This window comes from Giraffa tippelskirchi, chromosome 2 (assembly GCF_054371585.1).
Source record: "Giraffa tippelskirchi isolate mGirTip1 chromosome 2, T2T-mGirTip1v1.2.pri, whole genome shotgun sequence".
In the NCBI taxonomy this organism is placed as follows: domain Eukaryota; kingdom Metazoa; phylum Chordata; class Mammalia; order Artiodactyla; family Giraffidae; genus Giraffa; species Giraffa tippelskirchi.
The window spans coordinates 232,682,974-232,704,361 of record NC_137276.1 but is presented as its reverse complement, the minus strand read 5'-3'; the positions used below and the strand labels follow the sequence as shown (position 1 = coordinate 232,704,361).

The 21,388-nt window shown below is 42.8% G+C and overlaps 1 protein-coding gene across 5 annotated transcripts in view; it reads left to right on the top strand.

Annotated features, from left to right (window-relative positions):
• Positions 1-21,388, top strand: part of COL6A6 (collagen type VI alpha 6 chain) — a 130,064-nt gene that overhangs the window by 105,039 nt on the left and 3,637 nt on the right. For all 5 annotated transcript variants that reach the window (XR_014077720.1, XR_014077723.1, XR_014077721.1 and 2 more), the window contains 3 exons: positions 5,921-6,017; positions 8,988-9,659; positions 12,946-13,042. Coding sequence is in view for 1 of the 5 variants with exons in the window: in XM_081573202.1 (XP_081429328.1) it covers positions 5,921-6,017; positions 8,988-9,659; positions 12,946-13,042 (866 nt within the window). In the remaining 4 variants the exon portion in view is untranslated. The remainder of the gene's footprint in view (positions 1-5,920; positions 6,018-8,987; positions 9,660-12,945; positions 13,043-21,388) is intronic.

The following is a 21,388-nucleotide window of genomic DNA, read 5'->3' as shown; positions in this document are numbered from 1 at the left end:
TGTTGGAAAATACCACCTGAACCAGGAAGACAAGTGTTTGAAAATTATTTCATGGAGAGAAAGGAAAGCGAGGAGCAGCTGAGTCCCTGCCTTCGGGTGTGTGGAGGGTTATTACTGGAGAAGACTAGCCAGATGACACCAAGCTCTCCCATTAGAGAAACTGGGAGCCCTAGCAGTGCAAACTCTGGTTTGGACTTGAGTAGGAACTTTCTAAAGGCAGGATTGATGGATGTTGTCACGGGCCAGATGGCTAAATGTAAGTGGGCAAGATGCCACCTTTCTTGAGGCCTTTTCTAGGGTTGGTCACTCACCTGGCAAGGGTGACCTCCATCTGTCCTGGAGAACTAGGATTAAGAGGCCTTTGGGAAGATCCCCTGGAGAAGGAAATGGCAGCCCACTCCAGTATCCTTGCCTGGAAAATCTCATGGACAGAGGAGCCTGGTGGGCTGCAGTCCATGGGGTCGCAAAGAGTCGGGCATGACTGAGCGACTAACACTTACTTATTTACTTACTTAGAGACCCTCTCCAGCTCCCTAATATTTTCTGTGAAAGTGCTAAGCTAAGCAGATCAGAACTGAAATATAGTACTTCTCCATAAAATGCAGAAAGCAGTGCTTGTTTCTTGAAGTTGGTGCAAAGAGAAAATGATGTTTCTCCATGCACCAGTGCCTAGGATATAGCAAACACTTAAGAATGGTAGTTCTTGTTTTAATTAGGATTGTTATCAGTTTCTCTTTTTTTAATTAATTAATTTATTTTAATTGGAGGCTAATTACTTTACAATATTGTAGTGGTTTTTGCCATACAGTGACATGAATCAGCCATCGGTGTATATGTGTTCCCCATCCTGAACCCCCCTCCCGCTTTGATAGTGAACTAAAGTCTGTTTAACAATATTAAAGTCTGCGTTGTTAAGGAGCTGAAACTGCTATTAGCATCATTGAACAAACTCAGAATTATGCAAAGGAACAGGTTAATGTATGAGGCTCAGGAAATAAAACGCTTGCACATTGGAAGACTGGAACCAGCCTACGCTAGTGAAGTTGCTGTGAGAGGCACTGGTTCAAAAGCTCTGTGAATGGATCCACAGTCCTCCTAATTCCCTGCCTTTATTGGGAGCCCCCACTGTCCTTGACTTTATTTAGTCGCAGAAAAGACAACTCAATATCCTGATTCAAACAATTTGTGGTACCTGTGATACAAATTTAAACAGACACAATTCCACCCACCCACTCAAAGGTATGTGCATCGTATTACAACTTAAGAAAAATGTATTTTGTTGACTTTTTCTTTTAAGCTTTGGAGGACTGACTTAGAGTTTGTACCCAAATCACCTATAGACTCCTTGCTCCGTTATTGAAGGAGTTCATCTCCAAGGAACACCAGTGGAGGTTCAAATTCTTGACAATGACCCTCATAGACCAGAGCAGTATTGGCTTCAACATCCCTTGGGTAGAAAAAGAGTTAGACATGCAGACAGAAGTCAGGCTTGGACCCAAGGTTCATTCATCCAACATATGTCAAACGAGCAGCTGAAATATACCGGGTGGCATCCAAGACCCTGGGAACACAAAAGTAAGTAGAAAACCAAAAGACCTCACCCATTAGCAAATGGAGCTATGCAGGGTTGTCCAGAGGGCTCAGAACAAGTCGATGAGAACCTAATACCGGGCATTGCACAAGAGAGATGATGTTACTACTTTTCCATTTTTCCCTCTGCTTCTTTTTGAATTTATTTTTAATTGGAGAATAATTATAATATTGTGATGCTTTCCACCATATATCTGCATGAATCAGCCATAATATGCCATTTATTAGTATTTTAGGAACAGAGCTCAAAATTTTAATGACATGATAAATTTTTATTTGGAGGCCATATTACAAAACCGTCATCTGTTTCATAACCATTGTGACTTTTCTACATCTCCATTTGTCTGAGAGTTCAGTAGAATCCAGCTGAAATTCAAAACCGGTATAGACGCATGTGGCAGGTCTCAGACGCAGCTGCTCTGACAACACAGGCTCGTTTCCCTGTGTTCCTGAGTGAACAGTTTGTGTGATCCCCATCTTGGACATTTTTCACGATGGTGTGAAGCTGAGTGATGAGCCTTTCATTCTTCTGGAATGCAAGGCTATTTTGATTGAAAACACTTTAACTTCAGTTTTGTTTTGTCCCAAAGTTTTTTTCTTTTAATTTGTTAATTCTGATGAACCTTCATTTGCTGCATGTGAAGAATTCTAATGTAGGATGTGTCTCCCTTTCTAATATACTTATAAGAAATATATCCTTTTTAGCTAGCCTTATTTTCTTTCCTTTACTCTGCTGTTAGCGTTCCCAGTGAAAGAAACATTAGGTGTAATAGTTGACATCACAGATTTTTCTAGTGCTGAGGCAGAGGTGAAATTGGGGGGGGGGTTGTGGGTAGTGAATATCAATAACCTCAGATATTCAGATGACACCACCCTTATGGCAGAAAGTGAAGACGAACTAAAGAGCCTCTTGATGAAAGTGAAAGAGGGGAGTGAAAAAGTTGGCTTAAAGCTCAAGATTCAGAAAACAAAGATCATGGCATCCAGTCCCATCACTTCATGGCAAATAGATGGGGAAACAGTGGCTGACTTTATTTTTTTGGGCTCCAAAATTACTGCAGATAGTGATTGCAGCCATGCAATTAAAAGACGCTTACTCCTTGGAAGAAAAGTTATGACCACCCTAGACAGCATATTAAAAAGTAGAGACATTACTTTGTCAACAAAGGTCCATCTAGTCAAGGCTATGGTTTTTCCAGTAGTCATGTATGGATGTGAGAATTGAACTATAAAGAAAGCTGAGTGCTGAAGAATTGATGCTTTTGAGCTGTGGTGTTGGAGAAGACTCTTGAGAGTCCCTTGGACTGCAAGGAGATCCAACCAGTCCATCTTAAAGGAGGTCAGTCCTAGGTGTTCATTGGAAGGACTGATGTTGAAACTGAAACCCCAATACTTTGGCCACCTGACGGGAAGAGCTGACTCATTGGAAAAGACCCTGATGCTGGGAAAGATTGAGGGCAGGAGGAGAAGGGGACAACAGAGGATGAGATGGTTGGATGGCATCACCAACTCAATCGACATGAGTTTGGGTAAACTCCAGGAGTTGGTGATGGACAGGGAGGCCTGGCGGGCTGCAGTCCATGGGGTTGAAAAGAGTCGGACACCACTGAGCAACTGAACTGAACTGTGGGTAGTGGGAAACTTTAGTACTCTGAGCACCCAGGCTTTTTATTTTTTGAAGGATTTCCTTTGTTGACAGAGAATTGTCTAAAGAAAGAGGAGTACTCAGAGTATTAATTGTATTTTCTCGAATGCACACATTTTTGGAGCCCTATGATGTTGAGAAAGGAAAGAGCAAGGTATCATCCAGATCATAGACTGAAGATCACGTTGCCCATCTGTGGATCATCCAAGCTGGCGCAGCTTTGAATCCACAGGATAGTGAGCAATTGGAAAAGTGAACCTAACACAGGGCGCCCAGCCTGGTGCTCTGTGATGACCTAGAGGAGTGGGAAGCTCAAGAGGGAGGTGATATATGTGGGAAATAGCTCAGCTGGAAATTCCATCACCTCCAGCTGAGCTGTTTCCTAGAGAAATCCTAAAGGAAATCAGTCCTGAATATTCATTGGAAGGACTGATGCTGAAGCTGAAACTCCAATACTTTGGCCACCTGATGCGAAGAACTGATTCATTTGAAAAGACTCTGATGCTGGGAAAAGATTGAAGGCGGGAGGAGAAGGGGACGAGAGAGGATGAGATGGCTGGATGGCATCACTGACTCAATGGATATGAGTTTGGGTAAACTCCAGGCGGAGAAGGCAATGGCACCCCACTCCAGTACTCTTGCCTGGAAAACCCCATGGACGGAGGAGCCTGGTAGGCTACAGTCCATGGGGTCGCTAAGAGTCGGACACGACTGAGCGACTTCACTTTCACTTTTCCCTTTCATGCACTGGAGAAGGAAATGGCAATCCACTCCAGTATTCTTGCCTGGAGAATCCCAGGGATGGCGGAGCCTGATGGGCTGCCGTCTATGGGGTCGCACAGAGTCGGACACGACTGAAGCGACTTAGCAGCAGCAGCAGCAAACTCCAGGAGTTGGTGATGGACAGGGAGGCCTGGCCTGCTGCAGTCCATGGGGTCGCAAAGAATCGGACACAGCTGAGCTACTGAACTGAACTGAACTGAATTAAACTGACATATGTATGATTATGGCTGATTTGTGTTGTTGTATGGCAGAAACCAGCACAACATTTTAAAACAATTTTCCCCCAATTAAAAAGAAAAGTGAACCATAGGATACTTTAATTTTAAATCCCCGACTCAGCTTGGGTAATTTTTCTGAAATTTGCTAACAGTATTTGCTCAATGCTGTATGGTAGGATGAATGATCTCTAAGACCACATCTGCCAAACTTTATTGATTAGGAGATTACTTGGGGGAGGGGGAGGGGAGAGCACAGACCCCCTGAGGTCCCCCATGTTTTATAAAAAACATGCACCAGCATCAGTGAGTAGGAAGTCTGGCTTTAGGTTGACACCACCACGTTGATACAGGGTTAAACGTGAAGCCTAAGTTATCAACCAGCTGCCACATTTTAGACACACAGAACACACCAGTGAACCAAGGGCAGCGGTCTCTGGGTGACATGGTGAAAACTGTGTTCTAAGTTCAGTCTGAACCCTTGTTACAGAACTGCAGTCGTCCAGGTAGCTCAGGCAGAGAGTGGAAGGCAGGTCTTGCGTGGGGAGAGTAGAGTTTAAACTGGAGGTGTCTTTGTTCCACCCTCCTCTGGGCTCACTGTCCTCATCAGTGAAATGGTGGATTCCTTCCAGCCCAAGCATCCTGTGACTTGCTTCCCTGCACTCTGATAGTTGGCAGTAAGAGGTGACTTTGCCCCTGTCAAGAGTCAAGACCCAGTGTGTACAGGTCCCTGTTTACAAAGCATCCCCATTTGGTCCCTACTGCCCACCCCTTTTCTGCCACCCGACCATCACAGAATCGTCTTTCATTTTGATTGGAGTGTAGTTGGCTTACAGTGTTGTGTTAGTTACTGCCATACAGCAAAGTGAATCAATTACACATTCACATATAATCCCCTCTCTTTTTAGGATGTTTTTCCAAATAGGCCATTACAGAGTATTGGATAGAGTTCCCTGTTCTGGACAGTCAGTCAGTCTGTTCAGTTGCTCAGTCGTGTCCGACTCTGCGACCCCATGAACCGCAGCATGCCAGGCCTCCCTGTCCATCACCAACTCCCGGAGTTTACCCAAACTCATGTCCATTGAGTTGGTGATGCCATCCAACCATCTCATCCTCTGTCGTCCCCTTCTCCTCCTGCCCCCAGTCTTTCCCAGCATCAGGGTCTTTTCCAATGAGTCAGCTCTTCGCATCAGGTGGCCAAAGTATTAGAGTTTCAGCTTCAACATGAGTCCTTCCAATGAACATTCAGGATTGATCTCCTTTAAGATGGACTGGTTGGATCTCCTTGCAGTCCCTTGGACTCTCAAGAGTTCTCCAACACCACAGTTCAAAGGCATCATTTCTTCGGCACGAAGGTAGGCTTCGGTGGTACCTACCTGATACCAGTAACATGCTTTTCAGTTATGAACTCATTTTGTGCGCACACTTGCCCTTTTAAAGAGTAATGTGACTGTTCTGTTTCACAGATGAGAAAACAGAGGCAAAGTTGCTTGTCCTCCAGCTAAAGGGAGAGTCACGGGTTTAAACCCAGACCAGTGCTCTTAGCCCCACTGACGTTCTGCCTCCCTGGGGGCCCTCTGAGAGGGAGGGGAGCTCCTTTGCTCTCTGCAGGTCTCAGCTCTCTGAACCATCCTGGGAGGTTCCTCAGCCCCACCCATGAAGCTCTTCTCGCTTTTGCTTCTTGCAGATTGACGACACAGGCAGATTCCAAGTCATCATTATCCCATCCGGAGCTGACTCTGTACCAGCGCTCGAGGGACTCCAGCGGTGTACTTTCTGCTATGGTGAGACCCACGGGGAGAGTGTAACTTGATCAGGTCATTGAGCAGCACAGTAAGGAGGGGCTGGAACTTGGCAGCAGCAACAGGAGTGGTTTTGGGAGGGTCTCCCCAGGGCTCACCCTGCCACACAGCCTCATCCACAGGTGGAGCCTCTCAGCTCATGCATCTTCTAGGAAACAGGAATCATCTTTAGAAAAACTCAGCCTGTCTCATGGCCAACTTCCTTGTGCGGTGAAATACATTTATGAGCTTTCTAAACCTCAAATGTTCACAGTCCCAAAGAAATGCTTTACGGTGGAAGTGGAAGTTAGCAGAGATGGATTTCTCATTGGAAAGAGGCTTTCTTAAAGCCCCAAATGTTAGGGATCAGAAAGATTTGTGATGCCAATTTGTCTTTGACTGTTTTACACACAATATATAGTTCTAGCTAGAAAACTGGCCAAAACGTGTATTTGAGTATTCTAATAATTTGAACATGCTAATAAGTACAAAGAGAGTGGCAGTCGCTGAGGGTACTGGTGGGTGTGATAGCTAACGGTTATCAGACATTCATTATTAAGCCATGCACTGTTCTAATTGCTTCATGTAACAGTGATGGTGGTGATGATAATATTTAATACTTAGGCTGTTGGGTTTAATGCATTCCAAGTATAGTGCAGTGTAGTGCAAGTCGCTAGTCGTGTTTGACTCTTTGCGACCCCATGGGCTATACAGTCCTTGGAGTTCTCCAGGCAAGAATACTGGAGTGGGTAGTCTTTCCCTTCTCCAGGGGATTTTCCCAATCCAGGGATCGAACCCAGGTCTCCCGCATTGCAGGTGGATTCTTTACCAGCTGAGCCACAGGAATGCATTCCAAACACCCTTCTAATGGTTTCATTTGATCCTTATAATGGCCCTAACATTTTTGAATGATTATTAGATCCATTTTACAGATGAAATAATTTGCTCACAGCCAAATCGAAATCAAGAAAGCTGGTTTTAAGATACCTGCAGTTTATGAGAAACACAGATCGCATTACGCTGTTCCCTGAGACTCTGTACTTGGCCTTGAAGTAAATGGTTAATTCCTCTTCTCCACGTGTGTGTCAACGAGATGCCTTGATAATGATAATGAGACCTTCTGGCAGTATGAGTGACTCATGGGCAGGTGGGGACTCTGAATCCTCTCTTCCTTCTGTCTTGCCCTCTGCTGCCCTCTGATCCATCATTTCCCCCAGCCCTGAGGAGCTCACCACACTGGGCAGATTCTTCCCCCTCGAGTTCTCAGCTGTGGGTTCAGACTCCTCAGTGACACATGCGCTAGTGTGATTTGTGGTCAGAAGTTATCCGCGTGTGTCTGGAGATAGATCTGGGCTCCATTTCTTGGCTTAAAGCCTTGTTTTGTCTCTGAGGCACATAATGGAAGGTATTTTGGTTGTTTGCCGCAATTAAGAAACCCCACAAAACTGAGCAAGTGGGCGGGCTGCTGTCCCTGGTTTTAAATATGTATTTATTTGACTGGCTGTGCTGGGTCTTAGTTGCAACACACGGGATCTTTAGTTGTGACACGCGAACTCTTAGCTGCAGCATGCGGAATCTAGTCCCCTGAGCAGGGGCCAAACCTGGACCCCCGCGTCAGGAGCTCGTAACTCTTAGCCACTGGACCACCAGGGACGTCCCCAGACTTTATATCTTGACTGAGTCCGTGAGCAAGACTGGACTTCTGAAGTTTGCTCCGTAAGGATCTGCACTCTGGTCATTAACCTTTCATCTAATCGCTTTTATTCATGGCTGGGCCCTTGTCTAAGTACTGGCTGTCCACAGGCGTGGTTTCCCATTTCTCTCTGGTTTTTAAAGAGAACAGTCTCTTTCATACTCATCCTTAACCGTCAACTGTTATTGAAAATGTAGGACTGCAGAGTGTTGGCCCTATAAGGGCTCTTTAGGTGCACCTAATCCAACTGTCTCATTCTGTGGATCTGGGGCCCAGTGGCGGCTTGGACAGGGGCACACAGCATGTTTGTTACTGAAGACAGCCAGACCAGAGCCCAGATACCCCGGCTTTCAGGCCAATGGGCCTCCCCATCCTGCTGCACCGTGCGGCCTTGCCTCAAACAGTACAACACTGACTTCATATGCAGATACTTCTAGAAATGCTGATGTGTCCTTTGGCAAAATGATTTTATTCTCCTGCCCTCAGGCTCTTTGGTAAAATTAGAAGATTTGATGACCTTTAGGATCCTTTCATTTCCAAGTTTTTTTAATTCCTCTGAATATTGTGGTCAGATTCAATAAAACGCACTGTTTTATTACTACACCTTCTTTTTAAAAATGAGATATGCACTCTTTTATGAGAGCTCATTAACATGTAGTATTTATATTCATTTATTTAATAAACACATACTGAGCCTTCAACTGATAGGTATAAAATATAAGTGGTAGCTCTGTCCTTAATGTCTTTACAAAAAAAAAAGACATTGAGTTATAAACTTTTATTTAAATTGAAATAAAAGATGCATTGTTTTTTTGCACTCTTACATTTTAAGCAGATTTCTTTTCGTAATGAGGTAGCATGTTTAGAGTGACAGGGGCCCTTGGTTTAACCTGTATATTGTCAATTAGAGAGGTCATTACTTTTTATGCCATGATACAGTAAACACACATACAAGCATGAAATCACCTGTCCAAGTCAATCTTTATAAACTTAAAATGCAGCCAAGATGAAACTTCTGTTGAAAGCAACCTAATTTCAAAAAGTCAGATTGCGTCAGTGAATGGAACTCCGCACATGGGCTGAGTATAAAATCTCTACTTTGGGGATCAGGGTGCAAACCACACACTAGGAAATCTTCCTGCTGCTGACCTCAGAGTCATTTAGTTACTGTATTAACATCAAAGATCATGCAGCCTCCAAATGTCCAAATGGTCGAGATGCTATCTTCCCTTTTTCTGTCTGTTTCTGCTCAGTAACCCTAAATGCCTTTCCGTCTGCAGATGTGTGCAAGCCGGATGCTTCTTGTGATGAAGCCAGACCACCCCCTGTGCAATCTTACATGGATGCTGCTTTCCTTCTGGACAGCTCCCGGCACGTGGGAAGCACAGAATTTGAAGACATACGGGGATTCTTGGGAGCACTGTTAGATCACTTCGAAATCACCCCAGAGCCTGAGACCTCTGTCACCGGAGACCGGGTGGCCCTATTAAGCCTCAGTCCCCCTCACTTCCTACCCAACACTCAGAGGAGCCCTGTTAGAAGCGAATTCAACCTGACCACCTACAAGAGTAAACGCCTGATGAAGAGACATGTGGAAGAGTCAGTTCAGCAGCTAAATGGAGATGCTTTTATTGGTCACGCCTTACAGTGGACTCTGGACAATGTCTTCTCAAGGACACCCAATCTGAGAAGAAATAAAGTCATTTTTGTGATATCTGCTGGGGAAACCAGTCACTTGGACAGGGAAACCTTAAAGAAAGAATCCTGGAGGGCCAAGTGTCAAGGTTATACCCTGTTTGTGTTTTCCCTTGGGCCTTCTTGGAATGACCAGGAACTGGAAGACCTAGCCAGCTACCCTTTGGATCACCACTTGGTCCAGCTTGGCCGCATTCATAAGCCTGACCACAGATACAGCGTGAAGTTTGTGAAGGCTTTTATAAGCTCAGTCAGGCGTAAGTCATAAAATCATATTCTTTCTTGCACATTTCAGTATATTTGGTATTCCCCAAAGAAGGGCTGATGAACTGACATGGATTCTTGGAAGCCTCTGTCTTCAAGGCCGCTGCAGGGGCAGAAAGGGAAATAGGGAATGATGGATGGTGGAGGGAGGAAGCCTATGATTTCTAAGCATTGAATTCTCTGGCTCCTTTTTTATGGCTCTGGTTCCTATGGAGAAGCAATCATAACAGCTACTGGCACATCTGTCTGCAGGGAGCAGCGTGGTCTGGGGGTGTGAAGTCACAGCCGGGATACTAGTTACAAAGTAGAAACCCTTGCCATGTAACATTACCATCGGGCCCTTCAGTGGAAAGTTTGACCATTTAACACTCGGAGGGAGAGCTAGAGAAAAATTCAACAATCCTTGGCTTTGCTTTTACAAGTTCTAAAGGCAGAGTGCGAAGTTCTAGGAGATACCACTTTACATGTCAGAATGAAAGATACATCCTTGCAAAACTTTCTTAGCTTTGCTAATGATTTTTTATGACGCCGGTAATTAGTGTAACTGTTGCCCATAAAAAAGAAACGTGGGTTGTATTTCTTGGCACAAGCTTGTCTTGAAAGTATGCAATTCATTTTGAATGCAACAGGATGGATTAAGAGAAGCCTTGTCCTGATATGACTATGGAGTTCAAAAAGCACTGTCAGACTTCTGATCATTTTACTTTTGGAGTTGAGATAAGGGAAGGTGAACACACAGGCTAAAGGACACCAGTGCCGCAGCCTATGTCTCAAACTTGTCACTGACTTTCACTGTGAGATCAGCTAAGGCTGCAAAGACCCCGACTGGTCGGGGCTGGTGAGGTCTGAGGAGCCTTGGGAAATGGTCGGTGGGGCTGATGCCGGGTCTTCGAGTTCTCTGCTACTCTAGGTGTGAGTCTAGGACCAACGACCCAGCATCTCCTAGGAGCTTGTGAAAAATGCAGACTCTCCCACCACACCCTGGACATTTTGTTCCAGAATCTGCATTTTATCAAGATCCCCAGTGATTCATATATACATTATATGGTTTGAGAAACACTGATACAGGAGCCATATGCTCCTAGAATAAAATTTCTGTGGATGGGTTCTGGAATAGGAACCAGAAAGAAGAGCTGGGAAAATGAGGGGAAAAAATAAGTGAAGGCCAGAGGTCGTTTGGAAAGAAGAATTCATAAGGCATTTGTGAGGGTAAAACAAAAGAACACCTTGAAATTCAGCCACTGAAGAGCCACGTATTCTTTTTATTAGCATTCCCCGCCCCCTACTCCCTTCCCCTCTCTACCAAAGTGTTCTCCTTTCCTTACTGTGTGGCAACTTGCTTGTGGCTTGCAATGGTTCCAGACCCTGAATTACAAGAGTCTGCTGATGTCAAATAAACCCATTTTCATGGAAAAGCAGAACAGAAAACACCTTGAAAGGCTGAGAAATTTGTCAAGAAACACTCCTTATAAGGCAAAAAGTTGAAAGGAGGTTTAGATGGAATTTCCTTTCCTGGCCCCACAAAATTCTCAGTGGTGTTTCATGGTAACTAGTCCAACTGCATGATTAGATAAGTGACACCCTCACCACCACCCAGGGAAAGGGAGGAGATGCTTTAAGAAGAAATACATAAAGTGCTGGTCAAAAACTATAGCCATGACACCACTTTTCTACAAAGTATCTAGAAATCTCCAATATTTAAACTAAAGCTATCAACATACAAAAAGTTGACAAGACTTTGACATTCAGTTCAGTCGCTCAGTCGTGTCCGACTCTTTGTGACCCCATGGGCTGCAGCACGCCAGGCCTCCCTGCCCATCACCAGCTCCCGGAGCTTGCTCAAACTCACGTCCATTGAGTCGGTGATGCCATTCAACCATCTTATCCTCTGTCGTCCCCTTCTCCTCCCACCTTCAATCTTTCCCAGCATCAGGGTCTTTTCCAATGAGTCAATTTTTCGCATCAGGTGGCGAAAGTATGACTTTGACATAATCATATTCAATCCTGCATCCTCCATTCAGAGCAGGCCCCCAGACCCACACGCACCTCTTTAATATTAACACGTATGTAGGGGCTTCTCAGGTGGCTCAGGGGTAGAGAATCCACTTGCCAATGCAGGAGATGCAGGGTATGTGGGTTTGATCCCTGGGTTGGGAAGATCCCCCAGAGGCAGAAGTGGCTACCCACTCCAGTATTCTGGCCTGAGAACTCCCATGGACAGAGGACAGGCTCCAGTCCACAGGGTCACAAAGAGTCAGACATGACTGAGCAAATAAGCACATGGCACATTAGGTACCTACTTTGAGCCACTCACTGTTGAGGGGCGGGCTATCAAGAAGGGACCAAAACAGATCTGGTCCCAACCCTCCCAGGCATGCCCACCCAGCTCTCTCTCTAAGTAACTCTTGATTACACACTACTGTGACAGAATTGGCTATCAGGCATAATTCACATCAGAATAGACATATTTTCTAAGCAAAACTACTGACTAACAACCTGATACTTAGAGTGAAGATAGATAATTAAAAATCAGATGCACATAAAGGAAACATCCCAGTCTTGGCCGTTTAGTCTAGAAGCACAAAGCTCAGTCTACAAGAGCAGCTCAGGAGATGGTGCAGCCCAGGACCAACTTGCAATTTATGCTGACCTAGGATCACCAGGAAGAGGTTTAATCACGTTTAGCACACAATCAAATAGAAGGCTTCAAGGAAAAAAATGCATTTTTCAAATTTTCTCATCAAAAAAGGCTTTTTAATGTTTTAAACGGTATTGGAAGAAGTGTGCTTTAATATGAAAAAATAATATATTTCAGATGAAATGAATCATAATGAATTAAACCAAAATGGACTGTGGTTACTGTTGTTGTTAATGATACAGAGAATGTAAAGGGAATACCCTTTTCCCTTTGCAATTTGGCCTTTCAAAGGAGCAAATAAAAAATAACTATTCTGATTAGTTCACGTCAGTTAGAGGCCAGACTCTTAGGATGGGCTCATGATTTCTCCTCTAATGTTTAACGGACTTTGGCAGCTAAGAGCATCTTATTGAAAAGTAAGTTGAATTCTCTACTTATACATTTGGCAGTCATGAATTTTCTAAACCAGTTTTTAGAGAGTCCGGTGAGAACTCTGCTTTCAACTCATGTGGTCACCCTAGTTGGTGTCTTTCTTTCACGGATGTTGAGTACAGTGATGTGATGTTTTGCACACAAAGCAGATTGCTGTCATGTTAATTGCTGTGAATAAGTCTCCTCACAGATTTTCTTTATCTTCTTAGGTGCAATCAACAAATACCCACCAATAAATATCAAAGCAAAGTGCAACAGACTCAGCTCTATGGATCCACAGCAGCCCCCACTGCAGTTTGTGCGAAGGTATTAAACTGCTTGGTATTTACTTGAATAACGAATCTGCCACCCTCTTCCCCCTCCTTTTCTCCCTCTTCCTCTATGCTATTTGGACAAAATCTATCACTATGGGATAATAAAATACAAGTTGAGGGAACAAGAGATGATAAAAAATGACCAGGTTGATCTGAAAACAGAGTTTTTTAAAACAGAAAATCTAATTGAACTAAAACAACCAATGGAACACCCCAGTGGCAATGAGCACACCAAATAACCGTATCTTGTTTTCTAAGAATCATTCCCATTGAAAGGAATCAGGGTTCCTTAGAGAAATAACTAATCCTAGGCTGTAACAGGGAAACTATAATGTGAGCCTGGAACATTCATTATGCAAGAAAGTAGCAAAAAATAACAGTCATGTCAAAAGGACAAATGAGCTGTCTTGAAAGGGTTTACCACTGGCAGGATTTTGGACTATTTGAACATCAGAAAGAATAATGATGGTAATGGATTACAACACTGAATTTTTAAAATCTGCAACTCTATGTAGAGACCCAAAAAGAGAGGAGGGGAGGAAACGTTCCTTTTTTATACAAGTATGCTAGCTAGTAAATGTAGAAGGAGTGGTAGAATTAGAAAACCACGAGCTTGTAACCCCTGTTGTAAGAACTGAGTCAGGCAAGAATCAAGGAATGCTAAGCCCAGTGGGTGACAGGCACTTTCCAGCCCCAGAGAAGCCCTCCACACTCACTAGTCACAAACAAGGGAACCTACCCTTTCCTGCTGAGGTCTGGCCACACCCACTGTAACCAGGATCTGACACTATGTATCTCCTGAGGGGAGGCAGGGGAGACACAGTGTCAAACGTGGGATTCTGGCTGGAGAGCTTTGACCCAAGTCAAATAATGAGGAAACCATGGGAAAATTCCAGAATGTGGACCATCCTTCAAAACAGCCGACCTGTATTTATTCTGTGTCAACGTCATGAACGGCACAAGGATGTGGGGTAACGTCCTACAATGGGAGAGACTAGAGACAAAATGGCCAAGTGGGGAGGCGTGAACCTCAACTGGATCCTAGAGCAGAAAAAAAAAAAGTCTATATTAATGACATTTGGAGAAATGGCAACCCACTCCAGTGTTCTCGCCAGGAGAAACCTGTGGACAGAGAAGCCTGTCGGGCTAGTCCACGGGCCGCAAAGAGTTGGACACAACTGAGCAGCTGAGCACGCACAGCAACATTTGGGAGATAATTGGGGAAACTTGAGTATGAAAATATGTTGGGTGATATTATTAATTCAAGTGAATTTACTTAGGCATGGTGATAGTGTATGTTTGTATAAGAGAATGTCTTTGTTCTTGAGAGAGGTATGCTGAAAAGTATTTAAGAGTAACATGCACAATGGTTATAACCTACTTTCAGATGGTTTCATAAAAAGAAGCAAAGCGTGTGTGTATGCATATATATATATGCATTTATATATATATATATTATATGTATGTGTGTAAGAAGTATGACAAGGCTGTATATTGTCACCCTGCTTATTTAACTTCGGCACAGAGTACATCATGCAAAATACCAGACTTGATGATCACAAGCTGGAATCAAGATTGCTGGGAAAAATATCAACAACGTTAGATAGGCAGTTAATAATGATTCTCATGGCAGAAAGTGAAGAGGAACTAAAGAGCCTCCTGATAAGGGTGAAAGAGGAGAGTGAAAAAGCTGGCTTGAAACTCAACGTTCAGAAAACTAAGATCATGGCATCTGGTCCCATCACTTCATGGCAAATAGATGGGGAAACAGTGGAAGCAGTGACAGATTTTCTTTCCTTGGGCTCCAAAATCACTGCAGATGGTGACTGCAGCCATGAAAGTAAAAGATGCTTGCTCCTTGGAAGGAAAGCTATGACAAACCAAGATAGCCTATTAAAAAGCAGAGACATCACCTTGCCAATGAAAGTCTATATAGTCAGTGCTAGGTTTTTTCCAGTAGTCATGTACAGATGTGAGAGTTGGACTATAAAGAAGGGTGAGCACTGAAGAACTAATGCTTTTAAACTATGGTGCTGAAAAAGATTCTTGAGAGTCCCTTGGACAGCAAGGAGATCAGTCAATCCTAAAGGAAATCAACCCTGAATATTCATTGGAAGGTCTATTGCTGAAGCTCCAATACTTTGGCCATGTGATGTGAAAGCTGACTCATTGGAAAAGACTCTGATGCTGAGAAAGATTGAAAGCGACAGGAGAAGGGGGCAACAGAGGATGAGATTGTCAGATAGCATCACCGAATCAACAGTCATGAGTTTGAGCAAACTCCAGGAGATAGTGGAGGACGTGCTCTAGTCCATGGGGTCGCAAAGAGTCAGACACAACTTAGCAACTGAACAACAGCAAAATGTATATATGTGTCCACACACATAGGGTAGCAGGGTGATAACAGGTAGGAAAACCATTTAGATGAAAGATATATTGGTATTTACCCATGGTTCTCTGTTCTTTACAATATTCTGCAAATTTGACAATTTTCAAAATAAAAAGATAACTTGTAAAATTCAATGGCTGGATTAAACAGAGCAATAGACACATCTGAAAAGAAACATAAAGAACTAGAAAATAAAGTTAAAGAAATTGTTCAGAATGCAACAGGTGAAGTCATCACAGTGAGAAGCCACCAATGAAGAGTAGCCCCTGCTTGCCACAAGCAGAGAAAGCATACTCAGAAAAGCAACCAAGACCCAGCATAGCCAAAAAAAAAAAATCAAATAAAAACTGATGAGAGATATGAATTAAAAGATGAAACAAATGCAAGGGGTAACAGGCAGGATAAGTAGAAAAAGAAATAACTGTTAGAATGGTGCAGGAGAATGCAGAACACCAGGATGAAGAAAACTTAAAAGCAGCCAGAAAGAGCAGATCCACAGAGAAACTATAATCAGGCTGACAGCTGAATAATCAGTAGCAGCAGTAGAAGCCACAAACTATTGAGAACCTTCTTAATAATGGAAGGAAAATTTTGCGAGCTTAGAAAAACTGCCTCTCAGTATTTTTAACAGAAAAAAAACAAGCAGTACTAAGACTGTAAATGTGTGTTGATAAATATTTATTATTTATCAATATACATGAGAAAAGATACCGAACAATGTGATTATCTTTCGGTTATTAAAAAAAATGAAGCCTTGAGCTTCAGTGCAGTGAGGGAAAATGAAATGAAAACAAACAATATAATATTTTTAAAATGAAAAAGCAAGAAAGGAAAAACAGAAGTAGTAAACATAAAGTAAGACAGCAGAGTCCAATCCATTTCTACATGTCAGCAATCACAATAAAAATATACAGACTAAGCATGCCAGTTACAGTCAGCAGATTTAAGAAAACAAAATAAAATCCAGCCATAACTGTTCTTAAGATAAGGACAAGCTACAAGATAAGGGCATGGGAAAGTTGAAAGTAAACTTATGGAAAAGAGTACAGTAGGCAAACATTTTAAAAAGAAAACTGGAATAGGCTTATATCCAATAAAATATACTTAAATTTTTTTTATTTTATTGAAGTATAGTTGATTTACAATGTTGTGTTAGTTTCTATGTGAAGTAAGTCAGATAAAATATACTTCTAAACAAAACCATTTTGTATGGATAGAGTACATGATCACTACATGATGATAACGTGTTTAATTCATGATGAAGATATAACTATTCTAAATTTATATGAGGGGCTTCCCTGGTGGTTCAGACGGTAAAGAGTCTGCCTGCAATGCAGGAGACCTGGGTTCCATCCCTGTGTCTGGGAGATCCCCTGGAGAAGGAAATGGCAACCCAGTCCAGTATTCTTGCCTGGAAAATCCCACGGTCGGAGGAGCCTGGTGGGCTATAGTCCACGGGGTCGCAGAGTCGGACACGACTAAGTGATTAACACTTTCATAAAATAATATTGAAATATACAAAGTGAAACTTGTAAAAGGGGTAGTTGCCATTAAAATATCATCAGAGTTGGAGATTTTAGTACATCAGTTTGAATACTGCTAGGTCAAGCAGACAAAAATTAAAGTGGTTTAATCATAAGTAATAAGCTTGATTGAATAGACTCATATACAATTCTGCACAGAAAAATGAGACATTCTTCTGAACAAATGGAATGTTAATGACTCTCCATCAGGGTAGAGGGTGTACAGATGTCTATTGTGCAATTTTATTTGTAAAGCAACTCTCAACAAATCTCTAAGAACTGGCTCCATACAGTCCAAATTGATCACAATTAAGCTAGAAGTTCATACATGCAATATTTTCACAGCCCATATCTTTTAAAATCAAAATCACATTTCTAAATAACTAACGAAAAAATTCATAATAAAACTTAGAGATATTGTTAGAACTACATAATAATCAAAATACTACATGCCAAAATTTGTGGGATGCTTGCTTCAGAATTCATATTTTAGCAGAGTTCGTAGTTTTAATTCTGGGGTTAGGGAAATTTCTTTGACATACAGTGTTATATTAGTTTCAGGTGTACAGCACAGTGATTCAACATTTACATACATTACTAGATGGTCACCACAAGAAGTCTAGCTATTCTCTGTCACCACTTAAAATTATAACAATATTGTTGACTATATCCCACATTATGTATGATGCATCCCCATGACTTCTGTATTTTATAACTGGAAGTTTGTACCTATTAATCCCCTTCACCTGTTTTGCCCATCCTCCCACAGCCCCTCCTGTCTGGCAACCACGTTGTATTAATGAATCTGTTTCTGGGCTTTTTGTTCATTTGCTTTGCTTTTTAGACTCCACATGTAAGTGAAATCATATGGTATTTGCCTTTCTCTGTCTGACATTATTACACTTAGCATAATACTCTCTAGGTCCATCCATGTTACAAATGGCCAGATTTTTCTTTTTATGGCTGAGTAATATTCTGTTGTGTATAAATTCCACATCTTTATCCATTCATCTATCGATGGACACTAAGGTTGCTTCCGTATCTTGGGTATCGTAAATACTGCTGCAGTGAACATACATCTTTTCAAATTAGTGTTTTCATCTTCTTCAGGAAAATACCCAAAAGTACAACTGCTGGATCATATGGTGATTCTATTTTTAATGTTTTGAGGAACCTCCATACACTTTTCCATGGTATGTTAGGGAATCTTTTAAACTCTAAAAGCTAATGAGCTAGACATTGCTGTTAAGATGTAATAGAAAATATATACTAAAAAAATTAAATAACAAGGTTCTACTGTATAGCACAAAGAACTATATTCAATACCCTACGATATTGGATGGAAAGGAATCCAATGGAAAGGAATATTTAAAAAAAAGAATGTATATATGTGTGTGTTTGTGTGTGTAACTAAATCACTTTGCTCTATGCCAGAAATTAACACAACACTGTAAATTAACTATACTTCAATTAAAAACTTTTTAAATACTTCAGTAAAAAATACTTCAATAAAAAAAGAACACAACATTGTAAATTAACTATACTTCAATTTTTTTAAAGATATAAAAATGTAATTAAAAAATAATTTAAAAAATTTTTTAAAAGTGTTATAGGACAAAACAAATACTCAATGGAATGAGAGTAGAACATACTTTTTTAAAGATCTTAATTAAAAAAATTGCCAGCAACAAAGGCAAAAGCTAGTTATTTTAAAACAATAATATACATATAGATCATATCCTTTGCATGTACAAATATTACTTTTTTTTAATTAGAAATAATTGAAATCAAGCAGTTAGGAGAGTGCTTTTTTTGTTTCAGTGTAAATCACACTGTACTAACACATGCGTTCCCTACGTACAGCTGGAGTCAGAGTGCCCCCGTCCGAGGCTGAGGCAGACGTCTCTGAGTGTGGCTTCTCTCGCTGTGCAGAGGGTGCGTCCCTGTGCAGAGGGTGCGTGCCTGTGCGGTGATGGGCTCCCCATCCTGGCTCCAGAAGCTGCAGGAAGCCTCTGCCTGGAGGCTCCTCACCTTGCTGGGAGGCAGGGGAACTGTCCAGCAGCAAACGCTTCTGAAGTCAGGTTCAGGAAGCCCGCACGGTCAGCCCAGGAGGGGCAGGGCTGCCCCTGCTGCAGGTGTCTGGCAGTGTGGAAAGGGCCCTCGAGTTCACATGTGCATCAGGCTTCATATATTATAAAGAACTGCAAGGCACACGCGGGAGCCAGCCTATCAAAATTAAAGACATTTTTGGAAAACCTTCCCACCCTGCATTTCTTCCTGCTTCTGCACTTTGCCCTTAGATATACTCAGTTCAGTTCAGCCGCTCAGTCGTGTCTGACTCTCTGTGACCCCATGGACTGCAGCACGCCAGGCCCTGTCCACCACCAACTCCTAGAATTTACTCAAACTCAGTGATGCCATCTAACCATGTCGTCCTCTGTCGTCCCCTGCTCGGATTCTCCTGCATACCTGGAAGGGTGAGATGTCAGGAAACGCCGGGCGTATGGAGGAGACAAATCCACCCTGCCGTCGGTGATTCTCTGACAGTGTGTTCGACCAAGACTCCCCAGGCCTTTCCTAAGTCATCAAAGACCATATAAAAGGTAACAAGCCATACGGCTGCTTCTGAAATGCCCTGCCTGAGTCTTTCAAGAACTGGGCACATGGGATCAAGGAAAACAAGAATGCCTGGCAGCAAGAGGCCTGGCCACCAGGATGACTTACTTCGTCCTCAGAATGACTTGCATGAGAAGTAGGTCATTCCACTGTCAGATTCTGAGAAATACAGATAGAAGCTGGTTCTTCTCCAATGGAAAATAAAAGAGAGAGAGAGAGACAGACAGAGACACAGAACCAAACCACAAGCAACGAAGGAAACGATGCCCACGAGGGAGAGATTGCAGGGCAGCCTCTACGTAAGCACCTACATCCACCCAGAGATAAGAAAAGACCGAAAGCCACCTGCCTGTTCACCTGGGCAGGCAAGCACTCCTGCCAGACTTGGAAGTGACGGCAGGCCAGAACCAGAACAACTGATCTGTTAAAATGGACACAGTTCCCAGAGCCATGTGAATACACATCTGTTGTAATTCTAATTTCCAAAGGGTGTTTTCTAGATGCACAACATGTGTAAGATGAAAAGAATTCTTACAATAAAAGCCATCTTGTCTGCATTTTCCACTCCACTGCATCCAGTCAATTAATAAACGCAGCTTGACTGATTCTTGGTTGTCGGCATAGTTGAAGGAATCTGTGATCACAGAGGAATGAAATCTGCCGTTAGTCCCACCCATTTTTCTTTCACAAGTTTTACTAGAGCTGGGCACAACTGCACAATGAATGGACAGTATTTCATTCCTGTCTCTTCCTCTTGACTACATGCTGTTGAAATTACCCATCAGCAAAGAAGTACCTGAACGACATAGAATGAGAGAAAGAAAATCAGGAAGTCTCTATGATTCCTGGAATAATCAAACGATTCTTATCGAATGCCTAACCAATACAAACTCCATATATGATACAGTGGAAAAGATGGAAGATTCAGAGATACAGTGTTTATTATGTTCAACCCTTTTAAGGATAAAACTATTTGAGGGGGCAAAAGTAGCATCACAATGCTATAGAAGGAATTTAACTTTTTCTTAACAAAGAGGGAGGAGGAAGACAAAGATAGCTAAATTTGCTGTAAAAAGGGTCGAGTATCAAGGGAGAGAGTGAGGCTGGAGGGGAGAAAGCAGATAGACGAGGTAAACTCAACCCGTGGAAACAGTGTGTCCCAGACCTGAGACAATGTCCTCTCACAGTCGGTGGGGCCATGGTTTGTGCATATAGACTTACGACTTTGGAGGATTTGAGTTCATAAACATTCAGTCTGAAGTTAACAAGAAAATGGGGCTTCCCTGATAGCTCAGCTCAGTTGGTAAAGAATCCGCCTGCAATGCGGGACACGCTGGTTTTATTCCTGGGTCGGGATGATCTCCTGGAGAAAGGGTAGGCTACCCACTCCAGCATTCTTGGGCTTCCCCTGTGGCTCAGCTGGTAAACAATCTGCCCGCAATGCGGGAGACCTGGGTTCAATCCCAGGGTTGGGAAGATCCTCTAGAGAAGGGATAGGCTACCCACTCCAGTGTCTGGCCTGGAGAATTCCATGGACCGTATAGTCCATGGGGTCGCAAAGAGCTGGACATGACTGAGTGACTTGACTTTCACTTTAGCAAGAAAATATAGAGAAAAGCACAACAGGGGAAGGTGTGAGGAAATTTCATTTGCCCTGGAATTACGCCAGGGCTGCTATTCTTGGTGATTGAAGGAGCTTGTCAGTCAACATAGCACATCCGTGAGAGCACCGACAGAAGCCCAGACATACTGTACGTGAGGTGCAGAGGCCTCGGGGTCTGTGTTACATGGCTTCTCTGCTGGTCTGATG